Source organism: Nilaparvata lugens, chromosome X (genome assembly GCF_014356525.2).
Source record: "Nilaparvata lugens isolate BPH chromosome X, ASM1435652v1, whole genome shotgun sequence".
Taxonomy (NCBI): Eukaryota; Metazoa; Arthropoda; class Insecta; order Hemiptera; family Delphacidae; genus Nilaparvata; species Nilaparvata lugens.
Genome location: NC_052518.1, coordinates 77,753,300 through 77,777,555, shown reverse-complemented (window position 1 = coordinate 77,777,555; position 24,256 = coordinate 77,753,300). Strand labels below are relative to the sequence as shown.

The following is a 24,256-nucleotide window of genomic DNA, read 5'->3' as shown; positions in this document are numbered from 1 at the left end:
TAAAAGAAATATTTACTGTGAGCAAAGCTATGGAAATTCTCAAATTAGTATAGATAATAGACTCACCAGTCGTAATTTTTATATGTGCCAAATTATCAATTATAAGGTATTGGAATCGAAATACAGGATGGAATATAGAAATGAGAAGGATAAATACCTTTGGGAAAGGAAATACCTTTCTGATACTCTGATACTGTGGCCTGGTGATGATTACAAGCTGCTTGGCAATATTAATTTCACTGCTCCTTGCTTCTCCCAAATATTCACGATATTCATTAAACACTTCAATCAACTATTGTCATATAATGTCCGGCTAGACAAATAACAAAATAACAAATAAGGTAAGCCGGAACGGTCTGGTTTTGTACACTCTTGAATCCGTCTGCTTTCTTTTTCGACTGACTAGAAAGCCTGCGCTGACGACAGTTTTCGACAATCCACCGCCAGGAGGCAGCACCGCACGGAACAGCGCTACATGGACGCGCTCAATTCAAGAATGGCCACAACATTCCCCCCCACCTGAAAAGATATTTTTCAGCTAGGGCAAAGACAAAAATGACGGTTATATAATACAAAAATCCAAACATGCAACCACAACCAAGAACACAAAAAAACCAAGATTCACGACTACACCCTCCACTATTGAGTGGGTAGTGGGAAAAGTTTAGTGACTGGTCGTTTAAGACACCCATTCTTCAAACGCACCAGAGCCACTCTCACTTGGCCGTCCGTCTCTGGAAAAACTTGTTCCACGATACCTAGTGGCCACTGCAGTGGAGGGAGGTTCGGCTGATCCACAATTACAACAATGCCTACTTCAAGTGGAGTAGACGATTTCCACCATTTTCCTCGTTCCTGAAGCTCATGAAGATATTCTACTCGCCACCTGCGCCAAAAGGATTGCACTAGTTGATTCACCAGCTGAAAGCGAGTAAGACGATTGAATGATAAGACGAGTTTGAGAAAATGTGCTGGTGTTAATGCAAGTGGTTCACTGGGATCTTCACTCATAGAGCACAGTGGTCTCGAGTTTAGTACAGCTTCGACCTGAACTAAAACGGTATTCATCTCTTCGTACGTTAACAATTGAGTACCAATCACACGAAATAGATGTGATTTTGTTGCCTTTATGTTCGCTTCCCAGATGCCACCAAAATGGGGCGCTCCTGGCGGAATAAATTTCCAGTCGATTCTATAATCGGACAAATCACCTATAAGACTGGTTTGGAACGTAGAAGAGTTAACAAATTTCGAAAGCTGAACTAATTGCTCGTGAGCGCCAACAAAATTGGTTCCACAATCTGAGCAGATTACTCTACAAGGCCCACGTCGAGACAGAAAACGTTGAAAAGCAGCCAAGAATGCTGGAGTAGACAAATCAGAGACGAGTTCAATATGTACTGCTTTTGTAGACATGCATACGAACAGACATATATAGGCCTTCAAAATGACGGAATTACGTCGTTTAGCCATAGTAACTCGTATTGGTCCAGCGTAGTCAACTCCACAATGCTCGAAAGGTTTCAATTTCGTTACTCTACTAGCCGGTAAATTACCCATTTTAGGGGGTGAAATCTTTGGTTTACACCGAAAATATTTATTACAAAGATAAACACATTTACGAACAACAAGACGACCAGACAGAATCCAAAACTTTTGCCTGATTAAAGATAACAGCAGACGGGGCCTAGCGTGACAATTCTTCACATGAAAATTATTCACCAATAACGTGACAAAATTGTCCTTTTTCGGCAAGATGATTGGATGACAATTATCAAAACCAAGATTAGCTGTTGACAATCGACCGCCGATGCGAATCACTTCATTCTCTAGGAATGGAGACAAACGCTGCATACGAACTGAACAACACTTTCCTGTTTTCAATTGAGACAATTCATTAGTAAAATGGATTTTCTGTACTAGTCTACATAGATACATTTCAGCTACATTCAAATCAGACTCACCCTGTTTAGGTAATACACGAACAAATTTCAAAATCACAATTACTACACGTAACAAACGTTGGTAGCTTGAACAGCGTTGAATCAATGAATATATCACATTATCACAAGTCGCATCTGTGTGAAGAGTTGTGAGAACATTAGTTTTAGTTTCAATTGGATCCTCGATAGAAAATCTCCATAGAATACGCTGGCATCTTCGACATGATTCTTCCATCACGATTTGACGATACATCTGACGTATGTCAGCTATCAACGCCATTTGAAACAATCGAAAATTGAGTAACACAACAAAAATATCCGTTTGCAATTTCGATCCAACATGCAATATTTCATTTAACGATAGCGATGTGGTGGTCTTAGCACTAGCATCAAACACAATACTAATTGGCGTTGTGGAGCTGCTTGCTTTAACAATTGCATGATGAGGGATATGATAACCACTCTTATCAGACTGATCGGTTATCAATGACACGTGTCCCTGTTTCAAATAGTCTTTCAATATTTCGTGATAGGCAACACGCGATGTCGAATCCAACTCCAAACGTCTTTCCAAATTCAAAAAACGTCGTTTGGCAGAATTATACGAGTCACCCAAATTATCAGGGGGTTTCAACCATGACAATGAAACGATAAACCTCCCCGATTCAGTACGACAAACAGATGAAACGTAGTTATTCTCACAATCGACTTCTTGAGGTTTCAGCGGCCGTGTTGAGGCAGGGTACTCTTCCAATTCCCAAAATTTTTGAACCATTTTATCCAATGAAAGATTGCACACAACATGACTGCTCGTATCACACGACGACGACAAAACCGGAGCTCTTCCCATGAGGATATAACCCAAAAGACTGTCTATAGCTGTAATCTCATTCACCTTTCCCACCACACGATCAGACTTCAGCAAATGAGGTAACAATTCAGCACCAATAATCACATCAATTGTATTCGGTGAATAGAATTGTTCATCAGCCAATTGTAATCCACTCAAATGAGACAATTTAGACCTATCTATTTCACAAGAAGGCAACCGTTCAACAATACTCTCTACCACGAGAGACTCGACGGAGAAACAAATATCTGAGTCAATTCTAGATTGAAACGAGAAGCATGTACGTCCACGTACAACCGTCTCCTTTCCTCCAAAACCGTGAACAACAGTATTCAATTTACTAATATTGGAAGATTCAATTTTTTACAAGCACTGGATGTAATAAAATGCGATTGAGAACCGCTATCCAACAAAACACGAAGTTCATGTAATCCACCAGATGAACTTTTCACTAACACCCTAGCAGTAGACAAAACGACAATGCTATTACTACCATTAGTAGCAGAATAACAGGTGACAGAAAGATTTTTCTCAACACTCACAGACGCTACACTACTTTTAGACTCATTCAACCCGAAATGTAACAATGTGTGGTGCATCTGGTTGCATAAAGAACACGTTTTATTACTCTTACAAGCTCTACTCGAATGAGTATCCTCCAGACAACGAAAGCAATACGAAATTTTCTTCACAAAAGCGTATCTTTCTCTAGGGGTCTGTTTCAGGAATAAAATGCAATCAACAAATTTATGACCCTTTTTTGAACAACGCAGACAGCTCACACCTCTCTCAGCTTTATTGAGATCAGTTGACAATTCATGGCTGGGTGAATGAGTGACAAACACCTTTGAACTCGAATGAGAGTGACTTTTGAAATTTTTGGAAGCAGACTGAGTCTTTTTTTCAACGAAATTACTTGACAAATTCAACAATTTATTATCATCAAACGGCAAAGATTTAACCTGTTTTTGTATAAAAGAGACCAAGTCATCATAAGATGGAACATCTTTATCTCTTACTGCCGCCTCAAATGCACGCCTTGTTACAGGATCTAACAGCTTCAATGCGTGATACAAGAAAATAATATCTGTAAGATTGACTCCCCGCAAACGTTTCAAAGCCGAGATTGGCGCACAAAATTGATCAAGAATTGCAGTCAGACCACACCTACTTTCGACTTTAAGAGCCTCGAATTCAAAAATATGTTTCAAATAGGCTTCGGTCTGAGATCTCGTGTCCTGATAACGAGTAACCAATGACGTCCATATATTTTGGTAATTGGCCCCAATGGGCGATACATGCTGAATAAGATTAGCCGCTTCACCACTTAATCGTGAGAATAAATACTGTATCCGCTGTTGATTGGTCAAAGATTCGTTATCATGGACTAAAACCTTGAACAACTCATAGAAACTGGCCCATTTCAATTGGTTCCCGTCGAAAGTCGGCAATTCTATACGCGGCAAATTAAAATCAGGATTCGATTGAGTAACTGCTGAAACTGTGGGATTTAATACAACTTCAGTTTCAGCTGATTGATTTAATTTTTTCAATGCCTGTTTAATGAAAGCCACTAAATCGAGATGAGCATCTGTGAATTCAGGAACATAATCCTCTTCCAACTCAATTTCCAACTCTTGAATTCTTAAGACGCAACTTTCGAATTCCTCCAATGTCTGCAGAAGATTCTCTCCTAAGATTATGAATTGATCGGCAACCTTTTTATCCTCAATGCCTTTTGACAAGTCATACAAACGCTGAATTCGCAAGAATAAATGTTGTTTTCTTGCTTGCAAGACTTTCAACGTCTTTTCTACCTTGTCTGTCATATTAACCAACGAAATGACATAAAAAACAAATACTATACAAAATGACAAAAATACACAACGACAAAAAGCGAAAGGCAAAATAGGAACAATAAAAGAACATCCAATTCGATGTTTCTTTACTTCCAATCAGTCGAGTGAAAAGCAGACTCATTCAAGTACAAAGCTATAAAACAATAACTACAATAATATTCATCGTTTATTCGCTGATAATCGATCGATAAAGTCGAACGCTCGACAGAGATAAGAAGATAATGAGGTCGTTCAATTCGACCTTGAGCCTGAACCTGTTTTGAGCGTGTACCGACAAATACAAAAAACTCGTGTATTGAAATAGAGATTTCCAACATCTAAATACAAATCATAAATGGAAAAAGCAAGTTTCAAATTCAATAAATTCACTGGTTCAATGATAATTAGGCTCGTAGGACCAAAAATGTTTTGTAGAGTGAGAGGACTGTATCTAAATTATTATTGTATTTAATGAAAATACTTGCCAAGCTGGAATTAAAAGAAATATTTACTGTGAGCAAAGCTATGGAAATTCTCATATTAGTATAGATAATAGACTCACCAGTCGTAATTTTTATATGTGCCAAATTATCAATTATAAGGTATTGGAATCGAAATACAGGATGGAATATAGAAATGAGAAGGATAAATAAATACCTTTGGGAAAGGAAATACCTTTCTGATACTCTGATACTGTGGCCTGGTGATGATTACAAGCTGCTTGGCAATATTAATTTCACTGCTCCTTGCTTCTCCCAAATATTCATTAAACACTTCAATCAACTATTGACATATAATGTCCGGCTAGACAAATAACAAAATAACAAATAAGGTAAGCCGGAACGGTCTGGTTTTGTACACTCTTGAATCCGTCTGCTTTCTTTTTCGACTGACTAGAAATCCTGCGCTGACGACAGTTTTCGACAATCCACCGCCAGGAGGCAGCACCGCACGGAACAGCGCTACATGGACGCGCTCAATTCAAGAATGCCACAACAACACTAGAGGTTCCCAAACTGTGCGCCGCGGCGCCCGGGGGCGTCGCAAACTAGTGCCAGGTGCGCCGCCGTTGTCTATCAAAGACTCACACTAAAAAACAGTGCGGATCAGTCTGTGTGTGTGCCGTAAAAAAAATAACAATCATACGTAAAGTAAGTTAATAATGAATAACTATCAAGAATATAAACTAAAAAAAAATATTATAATGAATAATGCAATGCGATATAAATAAATTATACTAGGTGCGCCGCCAAGTCATATCTGTACTCAAAGGGAGCCGTGGGTCAAAAAAGTTTGGGAACCTCTGCTCTACACTGATTAATTCTTGTTTTTTTCTAATTTAGGAATTTGCTCCACCTTCGTAAAAATGTATGTCAGTCAAGAGTCAAGAACTTTATTATTCACAAAATAAATTACAAAGCAACACAATGATATGTTATAAATTTTCAACTATAAAATTAATGAAAATTACGCGAACATTGGGTTAAATGTTGAATTTTGTTATTAGTTATGGTTTGAATGCGTATTATTAAAAAGGGGTTCATTTAAGTGATTAAATATTCCATGATTTATTGCTTACCTGAAATTGATGTTCATTTATTATCTTTCTTAGGAAATATGGCTTTGAATTATGACAATAATGATGAACAGCCCAGTGATAATGACGATGATGATGACGATCAAGCCGTTTCTGATTCGCAGTCTGATGCACCAGGTAAAAAATATCACATGCATATATAAATATTTCAATTACATAAGTTTACATTACAATTTTTCGATGAGTCTTACACCTTTTGTCTTTTTAAGCCTGACTCAAATTTAACATTATTCAACAACGTATCTGATTAAGTCTGAACTATTTCCGATAAAAAGTAGATATTTTCTTTGCATTTTCTGTCGGAATCAAGGTTTTAGTAGATTGGTTGAGCTGACTAATTTATGAATTAAATTTCAGCCAACTATTTTGTTGTAACTTATCGCCAAAAGCTAACTCAATCAAATGAGAATTCACTATGTAGCCTACATGTAATATAACTAAGTTAATGATATTTTGCAGGAAAATCATACTCGACTTACCAGCCGATATGGTTCGACAGGGAGCTGGATCCAATCACCGGTTCAATAGCTCATAAATACAAAGGTGGCTACTGGGAAGCCAAAGAGAGGCATGATTGGAGTATGTGTCCCAGTATATTTTAATCCGCATTTCATTTTGCTCACTTAAACTGTCTGTAGAGTTAGAATCAATTCAGTTGACGGCTAAACTCATGGCGTATGCCTTATGTACAGTATATGCAATATACCCAAGTAAAACAATATCAATAAATACACATATAAGGTATAATCGTCATCATGCAAATGTTTTATGTTGAGTAAACTCCAGCTGTGACTAGATTGTTGTTACTTGAATAGTGTTATAGTTTATTCGAAGAAAATAGTTTATTCGACTAAAATAATATTGAATATGTGAATGTTAGTTGCCTATTGGTTGACGCTTCAATTAGTTGGATTGTTCACGTCTTTCAGTTCTAGTTGTCCATAAGATCTTAAGATATTGTAAATGTCTACTCTCGATTCATTAAATTTTACAAGGTAATACAATATACTAAGGTATAAAAATTTAATAATTGTAAGATTTCACGAATATGTTGCTAGAATCTCGTTTCCATGTTTTTTGCTATTCAGTTCTGTTATAGAATGTAAATATCTTATTCGTTGGTTTATAAAAGTATCGATTTTATCTTGCTTTGTATGTGAAATCCTATGATTAGCCTTGCTAGTTTGACTTGCCATTGAACGTCCTTTAGAAGAGTTATAAAATAATATATTAAATAACAGCAAAGTGATATTAACTGCTGGATTGTTCGTTTGTTATGATTTACATTTTATTACAACTCCATTGTAAGGATTCAAAATACGCTGTTGCAGCATCACATGCAATCAATTAGTTCTTTGAAAGATGCAACAATCAATATAAGACATTAATTGCTTATCATTCATCACTAATTTAAAAAAATATAGTCACATTTAAAAATAACTCACACGGAGCCTCAGAATACGACGGTTCAAACGGATCAGAACCACCCTGGGTCTCTTTAAGAATGTGAGGGCTTTCCGAATTTGAAAATCGAGGTTTCCGGCTGTCTGTCTATTCATTTAGATTAAACCGTGTATCATAAGAGTAGAAACATAATTACCAACCGAACACTATCAGATTAAACATAACAACCATTGACAGTAATCAATTACTTTTTCTCCATCAGGTTCTTGAAGGTCTGAAGCTCTTGTAACCTTCTAGCATAATTAAATGCCACGAAATTCACAAATGATTAGGCTATATGTTGCCGACACAAACAATGCCACCTCCATTAAACTGAATCCTCCGCTGCAATATGTTTTAGTAATTAGGGCTCCGTAACTGGATTACTCGGTATAAGGTCTCGTTTCTCTAAAATTATTCAACGATGGAAACATATTATGAGTGAGCTAATGCTACAGACAATTTTAATGATAAAATTGGAAAATTGTTATTAGATTCTTTCAAAAAATTTAGGCATAAAATCTATCCACAAATTATCAAGTTGAGCGTTGAATATAACCATTTTCCTCCCATATTTCAGTTTCTAATAATTCAATTTCAAAATAATTCGTGGTGAAGGTAAAGTGTTAGAAACACAATTATAGCTGGTTTTCTAATAATACTAGTTCAAACTATTTAGTTACCAGGTTACATTTTAATTGCTATTAGTTTTTAGTCGGTGGGAGGGTTCCAGACTCATCCATGCATTATTTGTTGTCACTTTGGAATGTGAATATGAGTTTATGGTTTCATTTAATAGGGAATATGGATACTATTTATCAAAACCTAAAATATTTAAGTTGCGTTTTTATGGATTCATTTCTGCTTTTAACTATATATTCAGTTGTTTATAATAATCTTAATTTAGATGCTCCCAACAATTAGATGGTGGAAGCAGTCCACGAATTTAGGTCCTTCGTTTCAGTGAATCTTCAATATCTCTATGTTTTTTTTTATTTCTTCAGCATTCTCCTCCCGTAAAAGCTCGTCTACACAGAGAGCGATTTGTGATCCTATAAGTATCTATATTCTTCCAATGAATTCTGATCACAGATCGCTCTTTGTGCGGCGGACCCTAAATCTTTCCTAAAAACATAATAAGGTGCCTGAACTTACTTTCTCCATGATAATTCTTTCCATAATATTAGAAGGAAATCTTCAAATTATTTTGAGAATGGAATTCTGCTTCAAAGTAGTCTTAGTTGTTCTTCAAGGTAGATCACCAAATAATCGAATCGTCAATTAGTTTATTTGATGTTATGTAACTGTGTTTTCAGACAGGACAGTTCATGGTTAAAGTTTGAATAAAATTATTGCTGAATTGTAGCTACTAGCATCATGAAATTATAGTGCTCTAATGAGGTTGTTTAAACATCGGCATTGGGGAATCCCGTCTCTTTATAAGACCTCATATAAGTTAGCAATTCTATGGCATGAGTTTAGTTATAAATATGTAGATAGCTACATATTTAGGTGTGAGACAAAAATCAAAACTCATCATTTTGGAAAGAATCCAGAAGTGATGTAATTTAGAAAGAGTTTTACTCTTTACAATTTTTACCATTCACTAGTCAAGTGTACTCTTGCCAACACTCTCTCTTTCTCTCTCAAAAGGTATTCGTGAATTTCAAGTTTATTTCCAAATTGTGAGAATCTAAACCTTGTTGGAATAGAAGTGAATGTATAGTGCAATATTTCATCTAGTAAAGATTGTTTTAACTTCAATAAACAGTATTGAGATACTGACAATAATTTTCTAAATTATATTTTACAAATATAAACTATATAATAATATGATTATTATTCAACGAAAATCCAAATTAAATGCTGTAATTTCCATCTATATAATATAGTTTTATTTGTCACTAATCTTTTTAGTATGAATTATTTTTCAATTACTCAACATTATACTTGAATGTACGCTTGATTCTTAGTCATAAGAGATACATTTACCAACACTTACTTTTCACTATTTTACTTATTCATAATCCTTGTTTCCTTGAAGCTATTACATTCAGTATCAATAGCAGTCTTTTCTTGATATTATTTAGTCTTGGAAAATAATTCCCTAACATATTGTTATCATTCCCCAAGTTGCTATCTCAGATAGCAAGTCAGATCGTAGTTATCTCAGATAACTACTAACATGCAAGTTAAACAATATGATAAATCAATTGAGAAGGAAATTGATAAATATTTTCAAAAATCAGAATCGTAGTCGAAAAACTTTTTTAGAAGATACTGGGATGTGCTACAGTGTATTATTCTGTACTTTCTTTATTCATGTGCTTATTCAGCTTTGTGACATTGCTTTTCTATATCTTGCTCGAAAGTGTGGAAGAAGTCAAGTGATTGGAATTAGTGTTGATGAGGAAGACTGCTATAAATTTATATTTTGTGAAAAATATTGCCTTTCAATAGATGAGCATGCATAAATGTTAATTATATAGTGCCAGTTGTATGTTATCATGCAACAAGCCTTAAAAGAATAAGGAAATTATCTAATTAGTGCACAAGGAGTATAATGGACTCTATTATTATCCCCAACTACTATTATAGTTTATAGAAACACTCTAATTTTTTGCAGAAAATTTTTCTCAGCCAATCGATTATGATTGGCATTAAATTTCATCATTAATGTAATAAAGATGTAATTGATTTCATTTAGTTGATTTATTCAAGCCTCACTAAGAGAAAAAACAATGTATTATTTCTGTATTATTTTTAGGTCCTAATAAGTGACCTTCAATCGTTTTAAATGTTTGTGTGATAATATGTTGTATAGCGTATCAATTAAATTTCAGAATCAACTCGCATATATGTAAATTTTTGTTATTATAGCATTGTTATTTGTTTCTTTTTTGTTCCATAAAAATCGTTCAAGCGGATTATTAGGCTTCTCATTTGTATCCTTCAACCTATTATAATAAAATAAAAATTATTCTTTCGATCAATTCAAAATGAACATTCTGTTAGTAATTCGTTGTGGTTGTGATGATCTTATATTCTGAATTAGATCACCTTCATTAGTATCATAATTTTTAAAAGGTTTTGACAATAATATTCAACATTAAAATAATGGTTACACATGTGTTCACGGGCTGCCTAAAAATCAGTCAAATTCTAATTGCGATTGCATAGAAAGCATTAAGAATAAAGTCTTCTAATTTTCTTTAATATTACTATTCTTGACCATGATAAAATTAACATTTGTATGGTATTGAAACTTGGATATTCGACAAATGTATAATATCATTATAGATAGATAGATAGTGCCGTGCTACCAATTTTTCCTTAAACGGTTGGAATAGCATATAACACCTATCACACTAAGGAAAGTTGTCGGCTCCAATAAAATAGATACTTGATAAACTGTGAATGGATCTATTGCCTATGAATGAGAAATCCAGTTTTCAGAGCAAATTAACTTATAATCTTCAGATGAAAATTTTGGCAAAAACACAGAAATATAAAACGAACAATAACTTACAAGTCTAAGCGTCTAAAATTACTACCTACGAACTAAGTACTTAACCAGTTTACAGTTGAAACACAGTGGCTATTGGCTTTACTACACTAATAGCGAATTTTGCACAAAAATTTATATAAACTTCAATCTAAAACATTTATAAATTCATTTAAACAGACAATAACACAGAGCACAAAATTATACAAGCAACAGCCAGCCATGTTTTTCAGAAGAAGGTCCACAGGAAAAAAACACAAGTTGCCAGTCACGAAAGACAACGCCCTCTTCAATATCGATCTTTACAGACACGTCAACACAAAATTATAACTTATAAATTTAGAATTCACATTCTACATCTGTTCTCAATAAAACTTTAATTTGAAAATGTTATTTTAAATTTTTATACATATATTCTATTTAAATAAACGATTTATTTAGTAATTTGTTAACCCTACCTCGGTGACATTATGGAACAATGCAACAAACATTTACGATAATAAATTCTCCGTCAAAAAATTTGTCCGTCTATTGATAACTCTGACATTTACTATAAAGTTCCATAGATCTCGAATTGAAGATTCGATTTAAATGTGAGAAGAAAAATGTAATATTACAAATACCCCCTCTTGACATAAAAAAAATTTTACTGTTTGAAAAATTTAAAGAAAAAATTTACATTGACCCTAATGAAAATTGTTGAAATTTAAATTTGAGAACAGTAACAATTTTTTCTAGAAAAAAAACAATACATTGTCATCCAAAAATATTGAAAATTATTATAAAAATTCATCAATAGCGTTTGTTATATGTTTCCAAACAATATCTCAAAATATAGAATATCAATATTACTTTTGATTTAGCTTTATAATTTAAAGAAAAATATCTCAACAGAAAGTTTAATATGTAAAGAATAGTTTTTTGAAATTGCACATAAATTTAATAGATAGAAAAATTTAATTTTTATTGCATAAAAAAAATTTTAGTATGTTGAATAAAAAAAATTATTATTATTATTATTATTATTATTTTTTTTTAAATGAATTGATGAATTGTTACATTTAATTTTCACATAAAATTTCAATAAATCAAAAAATGTTCATTTCTTTCACTATTGACGCGGTTGATTTTATTGATGCACATTTTTTGAAAACAGTCCGTTAAGGCACTCAGTATGATTTTCAGTTTAGTGTGACTCCAGTGTGATGACGTTAGTGTTGGGCTGATCTGGATGCACGTAGTGTTGGGCTGATACTTGTAGTCGACTGCTGCATACCAAACTCGATACAGGTGACATCTCAGTTAGCATTGCTTCATGTTTGTAGTAGACGGCTGCATTCCAAATTCAATACAGAGTCACATAAATTTTGTATCATATTTGTAATTATACAATGTACATTTCAGGCTTGAAATGACAATGTAATTCATTTTTTTGGAAAAGAGATAGACGCTGCATACAGGATTAATTTAGGTGAGGATTAATTTAGGTAAGGTTTGGTTTTTTGATATTTTCAGTTTTCAAGGTTTAGAGTTCTGCATACAGGAATAATTTAGGAGAGGATTTTTTGAATCAATTCTTTCATGATACTGTGACTGTTCTTCTGAATTCAAAGTTGTGAATGTGAACATGGATGGCAATTACCTCCAGGTAATGCAGTAGTGTTGAAGTTTGAGATACAGAGTCAGCAATAAGCATTGGCATTGCTATTGGCGTATGCTTTGGTGTCGGCTGTGGCATCGGCGTTGATATTGGCATTGGCGCAGATTTTGGCATTGGCGAAGCTATTGGCATTGGTGCAGCATTGGCGCAGATTGGCATTGGCGCAGGCATTGACGTAGCTATTGGCATTGGCGCAGGCATTGACGTAGCTATTGGCATTGGCGCAGGCATCGGCATTGATTTTTTTGTTGTTGGCATCAGCATTGGCGCAGATTTTTTGGCTTTGATTTTTGTTGTTGGCATCAGCATTGGCGCAGATTTTGGCATCAGCATTGGCGCAGATATTGGCTTCGGCGCAGGCATCGGCGTTGACATCAGCACAGGCATCGGCGTAGATTTTGGCGTAGTTATTGGCGTTGACATTAGCGTAGTTATTGGTATTGGCTGCAGCGTAGATTTAGGCGTAGATATTGGCGTAGTTATGTCACACTAGTTTGAAAATCACCCAAATGTTCTTAACACTCTTCATGGCGTTCACTTGTTACTGATTTCGAGATTCACATGATAACTATTTCAATGTTAATGTCTGTGCTGTACCTGTTGTCTTAAAATGCTTATAAACTAAGAAGAAAAACTTGATCAGGCTATCAATACAATCTAATACACATAAAATTTATTTTAAGTATCTATGAAATTGAAATTTGTTAACATCTTATTATACAGTCAGCAATACATAAATTGTGAAATATGGACATATCAATGATAAATTTAAAAAAAATTCATTTATTCACTGTTCAAATATCAACATTTTAATCCATTCTTCAAAATAGAAATAGAATTTCATAACACCCTGTATCATTATCAAAATTGTAAAAAACAACATCATAACAACACAACAAAAATTTAATTTCAATACATATTTCAATAATTTCAGACATTTGGTTTTCTATTCAATCATTTCATAATATATTTGCATTTCATTATTATTTAATATAACATTTCATTTATAGCATGTTCATTTCACATTTATGATTTATCATTCAGGGTTTCAAAATTATTTAGTTTTAATTTTGTTCAAAAATTGTATAAAAAGCAAATTATTTAATATTATTAATCATCGTTTGTTGGATACTATAGTTTATTTCGACTCTTCAATGTTCTAAACACAAACTACATTTCATGACAAAACTTTACTATCAAACATTAAACAAGAAACCATTCAAAACATCAATAATATTTTGCTTCAAAGGCAAACAATATTCATAAGTAATCATCATTTTGCATCTATGGCAATCAACATTATTAATCATTAATTTTTGCATCTATGGCAATCAACATAAGTAATCAACACAAAAAATATTATCTCATTACTGCCTCTCTAAGTCATAACCTCTGTTATTCCTTCTTTAGGCAATAATGGGTTTCCATCTCAAAAAACAATCACATACCAGCAAAATTCTAATCAACAAACCCCACTAAAAATTCTACATACACTCCAGCATCCATTTCAAACGATAATCAATCATATCAAAATTTATAGAACAAACAGTTTTAAAATTTAAAAAAAAATATCAATTACAAAACACTTTAGAAAAATTTTAGCCTTTAACTCATTTCAATTGATAATATAACACAACGTTTTAAATTAAACCAATTATTTTTTAAAATAATTTAAAATTTAAAGACTGTATAATAAGTATAAACATTTCAAGATTATGATACAAGATGATCAAGATGAAATACTGGGTAAATAAGTTCCCTAAAAAATACAAACAAGAGAAAAAGAAAACTGGGTAAATAAATTCCCTAAAACAATACAAAGAAGAGAAAGATTAATAATGGGTAATAAGTTCCCTAAAACAACACACATTTCAAAATAAGTGATACATGATGAAAAAATATGCCACAAGCAAACAATTATTTACACTACAATGGATAGATTTTAGAAAAGTTAAGTTTTATCAACAATTAAAGATTAGGAAAATAAGCTACTATTTCAGTTTCTAATAATTCAATTTCAAAATAATTCGTGGTGAAGGTAAAGTGTTAGAAACACAATTATAGCTGGTTTTCTAATAATACTAGTTCAAACTATTTAGTTACCAGGTTACATTTTAATTGCTATTAGTTTTTAGTCGGTGGGAGGGTTCCAGACTCATCCATGCATTATTTGTTGTCACTTTGGAATGTGAATATGAGTTTATGGTTTCATTTAATAGGGAATATGGATACTATTTATCAAAACCTAAAATATTTAAGTTGCGTTTTTATGGATTCATTTCTGCTTTTAACTATATATTCAGTTGTTTATAATAATCTTAATTTAGATGCTCCCAACAATTAGATGGTGGAAGCAGTCCACGAATTTAGGTCCTTCGTTTCAGTGAATCTTCAATATCTCTATGTTTTTTTTATTTCTTCAGCATTCTCCTCCCGTAAAAGCTCGTCTACACAGAGAGCGATTTGTGATCCTATAAGTATCTATATTCTTCCAATGAATTCTGATCACAGATCGCTCTTTGTGCGGCGGACCCTAAATCTTTCCTAAAAACATAATAAGGTGCCTGAACTTACTTTCTCCATGATAATTCTTTCCATAATATTAGAAGGAAATCTTCAAATTATTTTGAGAATGGAATTCTGCTTCAAAGTAGTCTTAGTTGTTCTTCAAGGTAGATCACCAAATAATCGAATCGTCAATTAGTTTATTTGATGTTATGTAACTGTGTTTTCAGACAGGACAGTTCATGGTTAAAGTTTGAATAAAATTATTGCTGAATTGTAGCTACTAGCATCATGAAATTATAGTGCTCTAATGAGGTTGTTTAAACATCGGCATTGGGGAATCCCGTCTCTTTATAAGACCTCATATAAGTTAGCAATTCTATGGCATGAGTTTAGTTATAAATATGTAGATAGCTACATATTTAGGTGTGAGACAAAAATCAAAACTCATCATTTTGGAAAGAATCCAGAAGTGATGTAATTTAGAAAGAGTTTTACTCTTTACAATTTTTACCATTCACTAGTCAAGTGTACTCTTGCCAACACTCTCTCTTTCTCTCTCAAAAGGTATTCGTGAATTTCAAGTTTATTTCCAAATTGTGAGAATCTAAACCCTTGTTGGAATAGAAGTGAATGTATAGTGCAATATTTCATCTAGTAAAGATTGTTTTAACTTCAATAAACAGTATTGAGATACTGACAATAATTTTCTAAATTATATTTTACAAATATAAACTATATAATAATATGATTATTATTCAACGAAAATCCAAATTAAATGCTGTAATTTCCATCTATATAATATAGTTTTATTTGTCACTAATCTTTTTAGTATGAATTATTTTTCAATTACTCAACATTATACTTGAATGTACGCTTGATTCTTAGTCATAAGAGATACATTTACCAACACTTACTTTTCACTATTTTACTTATTCATAATCCTTGTTTCCTTGAAGCTATTACATTCAGTATCAATAGCAGTCTTTTCTTGATATTATTTAGTCTTGGAAAATAATTCCCTAACATATTGTTATCATTCCCCAAGTTGCTATCTCAGATAGCAAGTCAGATCGTAGTTATCTCAGATAACTACTAACATGCAAGTTAAACAATATGATAAATCAATTGAGAAGGAAATTGATAAATATTTTCAAAAATCAGAATCGTAGTCGAAAAACTTTTTTAGAAGATACTGGGATGTGCTACAGTGTATTATTCTGTACTTTCTTTATTCATGTGCTTATTCAGCTTTGTGACATTGCTTTTCTATATCTTGCTCGAAAGTGTGGAAGAAGTCAAGTGATTGGAATTAGTGTTGATGAGGAAGACTGCTATAAATTTATATTTTGTGAAAAATATTGCCTTTCAATAGATGAGCATGCATAAATGTTAATTATATAGTGCCAGTTGTATGTTATCATGCAACAAGCCTTAAAAGAATAAGGAAATTATCTAATTAGTGCACAAGGAGTATAATGGACTCTATTATTATCCCCAACTACTATTATAGTTTATAGAAACACTCTAATTTTTTGCAGAAAATTTTTCTCAGCCAATCGATTATGATTGGCATTAAATTTCATCATTAATGTAATAAAGATGTAATTGATTTCATTTAGTTGATTTATTCAAGCCTCACTAAGAGAAAAAACAATGTATTATTTCTGTATTATTTTTAGGTCCTAATAAGTGACCTTCAATCGTTTTAAATGTTTGTGTGATAATATGTTGTATAGCGTATCAATTAAATTTCAGAATCAACTCGCATATATGTAAATTTTTGTTATTATAGCATTGTTATTTGTTTCTTTTTGTTCCATAAAAATCGTTCAAGCGGATTATTAGGCTTCTCATTTGTATCCTTCAACCTATTATAATAAAATAAAAATTATTCTTTCGATCAATTCAAAATGAACATTCTGTTAGTAATTCGTTGTGGTTGTGATGATCTTATATTCTGAATTAGATCACCTTCATTAGTATCATAATTTTTAAAAGGTTTTGACAATAATATTCAACATTAAAATAATGGTTACACATGTGTTCACGGGCTGCCTAAAAATCAGTCAAATTCTAATTGCGATTGCATAGAAAGCATTAAGAATAAAGTCTTCTAATTTTCTTTAATATTACTATTCTTGACCATGATAAAATTAACATTTGTATGGTATTGAAACTTGGATATTCGACAAATGTATAATATCATTATAGATAGATAGATAGGCTGACTTTATTTTAACCTGGAGGGCGCAGCCGGCCCTCACTCCCACTTAACCCTCCTATACAATTCTAATGCATCTACATCACAACATAAGGAGATAATCTCTTAAATAGAATAATAAGTATTATGATAAAAAAGTATAAATCAATAATTGAAAAAAAACAATTTCATTTAATTTAGTAGAATATATTTTAGACTGAAAAAAAAGAAAGTTTTTCAAGCAAGAAACAATAAAATTTCACGCAAACACACACCTTTCACACCACGCACACACACCTCCTCATCCTATGCCCCGATCGCCCTCCCTCAGCCACGCCAAGACCTCCGCGCCGAACAGTGTCCGCCTCTCCACACTCCTCAAAGATGCGGGTAAGCCATTCCACATTCTGCAAGCAGTCACACAGAACGACCTATTATATGTGACAGTGCGATGGATGGGAATGCTCAACAGGCTTGCGCCATGCCTCGTATCCCTTCTGTTGATCCTGCGAGGAATTGACTCAAGTAGAGAGGAGACCCAGTTGCCAGAAACTTGTGGAGGAGCATCAGCACATGATATGAACTATTATAGAGTTTGAGAACTATTTAGAGTTTAAGGGCTATTATAGAGTTTTATCATTCACAATTACCTGATTTCCTTTCATATGTTTTCCTTTTTGTACATTTTTTGTCTAAAAAACAAATGAAATTTCATCTTGAGAATAATAATTAAGGTAGAATAGAACGACAGCCTTTATTTTTGACCTAGTGGGGCGAAGTTAAGGCGCTGTCGGCCCTCTCTTACACTTAATCCTCCAATACAATACTACATTAAATTGAGCAAGCAATACTCAATAAATGAAAATAAAACAAAACAATATTTAAAATTAAAAAAATGGATTTCATGAAAAATGCAAATCTCCCAGATTAGGTTGATATTCGGGCTATGGATAGAGGTTGACCTAACAACTGTCGCACTATAATATAAGACGTTTCGCTACAATACAGGATGAGTTATTCACTGAAATATAAAATCTTACCCACTCTCAGATTGGAAAAATTACTCATCTTCATGTGCTTATAACTCAAGAATAGGAGGGAATTTCGCCAATGTGGTGACATATTATTGTTCCTCTCGTCAAGTAAGGTACTATCATTCCTAAGAGTTTGAACAATTTTAATTCTTGACCGTTTTTGCAAAAATCCATGGATTTCATGAAATATGCAAATCTCCCAGATTTGGTTGATATTCGCGCTATGGATAGAGGTTGACCTAACAAGTGTCGTGCTATTATATGAGACGTTCCGCTACAATACACAGTGAGTTATTCACTCAAACAAAATCTTACCTCCACTCTCAGATCACAAAAATCACTCTGTGATTTTAATTTTCGACCATTTATGCAAAAATCCATCATGAATAGAAAATAATTTATTGACAAAACAAAAATCACTTGCAGAATTGCACATTCGTCTTTAAGAAGGAACACAGCTTTGGAAAATGCATTTTATGATTAAGTATCTACTTTTCTATGAATCACAATAATTTTGTGACCTAAAGGAGATATTTATGATTCATATATACGTTTCAAATGACTGGCATTTGAAGTTGTCATGTCACAAATATTAGTTCGCAATAAGGCCTGGTCCAGTTGTGGGCCTACTGGTCTCATCAGACACAAATGATGGAAACTGTATCCGATTCGATTTGAAAATACAGTACCCTACACTATAACTAAACTAATACTAATCTACGGATAATTGAAGTTGAAACATTTACTCCATAAATATTTTATTATTCCATGCTAAAAAATTCATATTATGATTGGAAAATGCAAATGTTTCTTGGAATATCCAGCCTTAACATTTTCATATTAATCATGTAGAAATTAGTTTGAATGATGGTCAATAATTAATCATGCAAAACATAATTTTTAAGCACGGTTTCTAAACACTTATAATATCAGTTGCTTCAGGTGTTTGGAGATTATTGTCTCGAAGTTCAAACTGCAGTTCCTCGTAGTCGGCACCATTTTGCATTTAGTACGGTGCTGGTTTTTCTAAGTGTTCCATATTGGCATTATACCGTACTTGTTGCCATCATTGGCTCACAACAACTAACTCTTTCTAATCACTCTACTTCCGTCTGAATTTAAGGTATAATAATATCATGTATATATGTCTACCCTAAGCCCTCTATGCTTAAAATAGTCGATGCTCTAAAATATTCTAAATTTCATCGTTGATGTTTGAATTTCGTTCTACCAGGTGGTTTTGCCCTGTTCATTGTTGAATATGCACCAATTGATTGTGTATTGTGAGTATCTCTCCATTGTGCTTCTAGGCGGACATAAGTTCCTCCTGCAATACGAAATTAATACAATCAGTGTATTTCAAATTAAATTGAAAAGTCTATCATCTATCTTCTTTACTATAAATAAAGAAAGCTTTGGACTTAGTACAAGAAAGATATGGATCAGCTGTTTGGCGCATCATGAAATCTGAACTACCAAACTGATCAACTTGAAATTTTGTATAAAGATTTTGAATTTACGAGGATGGTTAGTAGACCTATTTTCTATTTCATTATTTTATTCATTCTTTTTGTAATGATTGAAACTAGTTTATTCAATTTGTCATACATTGCCTATGCAAGAGAAAAGTGCTATCCTCAATTCCCAGTGTACAATTCATCAATTCCCAAATCCCAGTGTACTTGGTAGCACATTATTTTTCCGAGGTAAATATGTAAAATATTTAGTCAAGGTTGTACTAATAATAGTATTTTCCTTATATTGGTATTGTATGGATCCTTTTTTCAAAAACATTTGGATTCCATTATTTAAAAAAACAATAGGCAGTAGGATATATTGGTAAATTTTTGCATTCAATGTATAGCTAATTGTCGAGAATTATTGTATGTAAATTATGGTTTGAAAATAAACTATGTATTCACTTTTTCAAAATATTCTAGTAGCTAATTGTCGAGAATTATTGTATGTAAATTATGGTTTGAAAATAAACTATTCACTTTTTGAAAATATTCTAGTAATTATGTATTAATTTATTTATTATTCTCTTGAGGTGTAATTCCTAAGCGACTGTAGTCGCATTGTATTAACAGCTATAGTCTATTACTATATATATTATTGAAGTCTGTATGTCGAATACAGCACGGCTACAAACGCTTAAGGGGCGTTTTCTTAGCCAAGATTACTTGAATTCAAGTTTTGTATAAAATTAACGTAATTTGCAAACTTGAAGTCAAGTTTTCAAAAGGAGAAACTTGAATCCACTATACACAAATGTAGACCCTTCTTCACGTTTTGTAGATGTTGAACATATTTACTTTTGGATTCAACTTGAATTTTGAAGGTACTATCCAATAAGCTACAAATGAGAAAATGAGATAAAAACAGTTGTCAGTCAATGTAGAATGTATAAAAACAACTAAATAGAAAAGTATGATGCAAAAAAGTGAGAAGAAAACTTTTAGATTTATTAGCTTTTTTAATTTATGATATTACTTTTGAGGTTATGAAAACTTGAATTCAAGTAAACTTAACATCAAGTAAATTTGATTTGAAGTTTTCAAAATTACCCATTAAACTCAAACATTAAAAAACATGTATTCATGTAAACTTGACATCCATTTAGGAATTGCACCTGAAGCGTGTATGAGAAACGATAAATTAATCAAAATAATCTTAAAGATTGATTTGTTGAAAACAATAATAATTTATGTATGGTGAAATAAGAAATATAATAACCTACCTAGAGGAACAAAAGAGGAGCAAGAAACGATCTGCCGCCTGCAACTTGAAGAGGATGGTGAAGAGGGGGGACGAGCACAGCCACAATTATTATTATTATTACTATTAGCAGTATTTGAGCAAGCACCGTTCTGCTTATCAACCATTGTTGCATTGATGCTGGACGTTCTCTGGCACAGCATTGCATCAACCTTGTGGAATAGCTTCTCCTCGTATTCTCTCTGATTGTCTTGATTATATCTTGTCGAATATTTACTCACCCACTGGCTTCTCTTTAAACTGCACCTGCAAAATTTTAATAGTACTTGAATGTACAACTCGAATTCACTAATATTTTTCAGCACAAATTTCAGATAAAAACTTGAATTTTCTCTACTTATGAAAATTAACTAAGAAACTCGTTTTACATTTGTCGACGAGTGTTAGCGATAAATTGGTATTATATTATATAAAAAATAATTATAAGACTATAAAAAAATATATATACAGAGTTGGTGAAAATTATGGAAATAGCTCAACATTTCATTTACAAGGATATTTTGACTGTACGTTTCATTGAGGAACCTATTCAAATTGAAAAACTACTTTTCTATCGCTTCAAAGTTTTGGTCCGTCATCTTGGATCTGCCATTTAAAATTCAACTTCATTTTTTTAATGGAGAGGTGCACATAATTACAGAAAATGAATGGCAAAAACCGCACATCGATATCTCAAACCGTTTCAAAGATACTAATAAATCATAATAAATACAAAAGTTCAATGAATGAGAAGCCTACATTAAAATTCTTAGACAGATCAAACTTTTTGTTCAGTGCTGGATATGTGAGTAGCTGTCACTATAAAAGTTTACTTACACTTAAAAATGTAAATCTCGATAGTCAAGATTTAAAAATGTAAATCAAGTCAAGATTGTTTAGATTTTCAATGTCAGCCTTACACATTTATTTCATTGTTGGTTATCCATCTTGTTTCCACTATTATATCACTATTAAATTTTATAAAACTTTAAAGTGAAAAAGCACTCACATTATCTGATAGCAGAACATTAAAAAATAGCAGCATCATTCAAGAAAATAAAATACAAGGTTGCATACAGAACAAAAAACTCACTGAAAAAACTCTTGTCCCCACACAACACCTCTCAAAATCGATACAATAGACCAGGAATTTATAAGCTAAATTGTAGAGATTGCAGCAAATTCTACATAGGTAAAACAGCTAGAAATTTCAATATAAGATTCAAAGAACACACAAGAGCCATTACCCATCCGTCCTCCCATTCCACCTTTGCAGAACACATTATCTCCACTGACCACACACACCCTGACAACAACCTCGAAATACTCCACTATTCCCACAAAAACAGAATATTAAATGTACTAGAACAGTTTGAAATATACAAACACACCAAACAACAGCCAAACAATATTCTAAATGACCAAATCAACTTTTCCTCCCACACCCTGTTTGACAAACTCATTTAAATACTCCTCCATTAACCACCAAAACTCCCCTCCACCCCAACCAAATTTCACCCTCATAGCCTTAAACACTTCAGTTCCTGTTTGGCTTGAAAATGTTCCATACCAGCACGAAACGGACGTCGCCACATCAAATAATGTGAGTGCTTTTTCACTTTAAAGTTTTATAAAATTTAATAGTGATTTATTTTATCTTTGTCAAGCTGATTTTACAGATGAGACACTTGATGACAGGTATTTTATTGCACTTATATAATGAGCAGTCAAGCCACCATCAAGCCGTAAAATTCCTGCTGGACTTACTGCGGTGAAATAATGTCTGAGAATCTGTACCATTATAAACAATTTTTGAATAAATACTTTTTTAAGCTCACTTGAGTTTCATTTTCCTTCTGTGCTTTTCAGGATCAACTTGCTTATTTGATGGTCTTCTCAGCAGTAATTTGATTTGTTGTTGATCTTCTCCCTCTCCCACATCAGAGCCTTCTTCTTCTTCCAAACTGTCCTCTCCAGAAGCTGAGCTTGGTGTAGTATTGGAGTCCGTATTTTGTCCAGCATTGGAAACTATTTTTTCATCACTCAAAAATAAACTGACCCATGTACCTGTAACAAATCGATATTTTTTATTCAATAAGCTGATGATAGAATTTTCAAAATGAATACTCTTCACATTAAATAGTATTCGTCATAACTGTCATAACATGAAAGTAGATTACATAATAATATAAGAAAATAAACTCTGTAACCTGAAGAGAGCAAAATAAGAGAGGAATTAAACTACATCATTTGATCATATCGACAATAATGGAGAATACGGAAAATATTGTAGAATTCAAACGGTTTTATATTCCGTTACTTTCACATTTAACATTCAACATTTTTTACAAGAAATGGATAACGCATTCGTAAGCAATAACGATTTATTCGGAATGAAAATAACAACAGATTATAACTTGAAATTGAATAATAAATTTCAGAAATATATCTGCTCACTTATCAAGGAGAATGGAGAAGTTTGCTATCTCCAACAGTAAACGATTACACAATGGATTTATTGAAAGTTAATATTGATGGTTTTCCACTGTGGCAAAAACACAGCAATGAAACAAACTAAAATACAGGAAATCAGTAGTGAGTGAGATGCTAATTTCAATGGTAATTCAATATGTATTGGATATTAGAAACTTAATTTGTCATAATGGCTATGCCCTCTAAAAAGAGTTGTGCATAAACATCACAAATAAAAATATATAAATTGCAACAATATCAAAAGCTAGAGTTACCGGAAAAAATCTATAACAACCAAGGCATAAATTTATAAAATTATCATAGTAAGAAGATAATTTTACAAACAAAACAATTATAAGAGCAGGATTATTAATGAAATCATCGTGCAGCACATAATTTGTATAGTATATAGCTAAATATAAATAAAACCATGCAGACTCTTCAAGTAT

The 24,256-nt window shown here is 32.7% G+C and overlaps 2 protein-coding genes across 2 annotated transcripts in view; one reads left to right on the top strand and one right to left on the bottom strand.

Annotated features, from left to right (window-relative positions):
- LOC111061790 (oxysterol-binding protein 1) overlaps window positions 1-10,373 on the top strand; it is a 48,623-nt gene extending 38,250 nt beyond the window's left edge. Inside the window, exons 12-13 of the mRNA XM_039441660.1 lie at window positions 6,244-6,345; window positions 6,688-10,373. Coding sequence (XP_039297594.1) covers window positions 6,244-6,345; window positions 6,688-6,830 — 245 coding nt within the window. The 3' untranslated portion in view covers window positions 6,831-10,373. The remainder of the gene's footprint in view (window positions 1-6,243; window positions 6,346-6,687) is intronic.
- Window positions 10,374-19,014: 8,641 nt separating this feature from the next.
- LOC111063482 (uncharacterized protein KIAA1841 homolog) overlaps window positions 19,015-24,256 on the bottom strand; it is a 29,152-nt gene continuing 23,910 nt past the window's right edge. The window contains exons 10-12 of the mRNA XM_039441659.1: window positions 23,174-23,402; window positions 21,319-21,602; window positions 19,015-19,905 (exon numbers count right to left, since the gene is read on the bottom strand). Coding sequence (XP_039297593.1) covers window positions 19,781-19,905; window positions 21,319-21,602; window positions 23,174-23,402 — 638 coding nt within the window. The 3' untranslated portion in view covers window positions 19,015-19,780. The remainder of the gene's footprint in view (window positions 19,906-21,318; window positions 21,603-23,173; window positions 23,403-24,256) is intronic.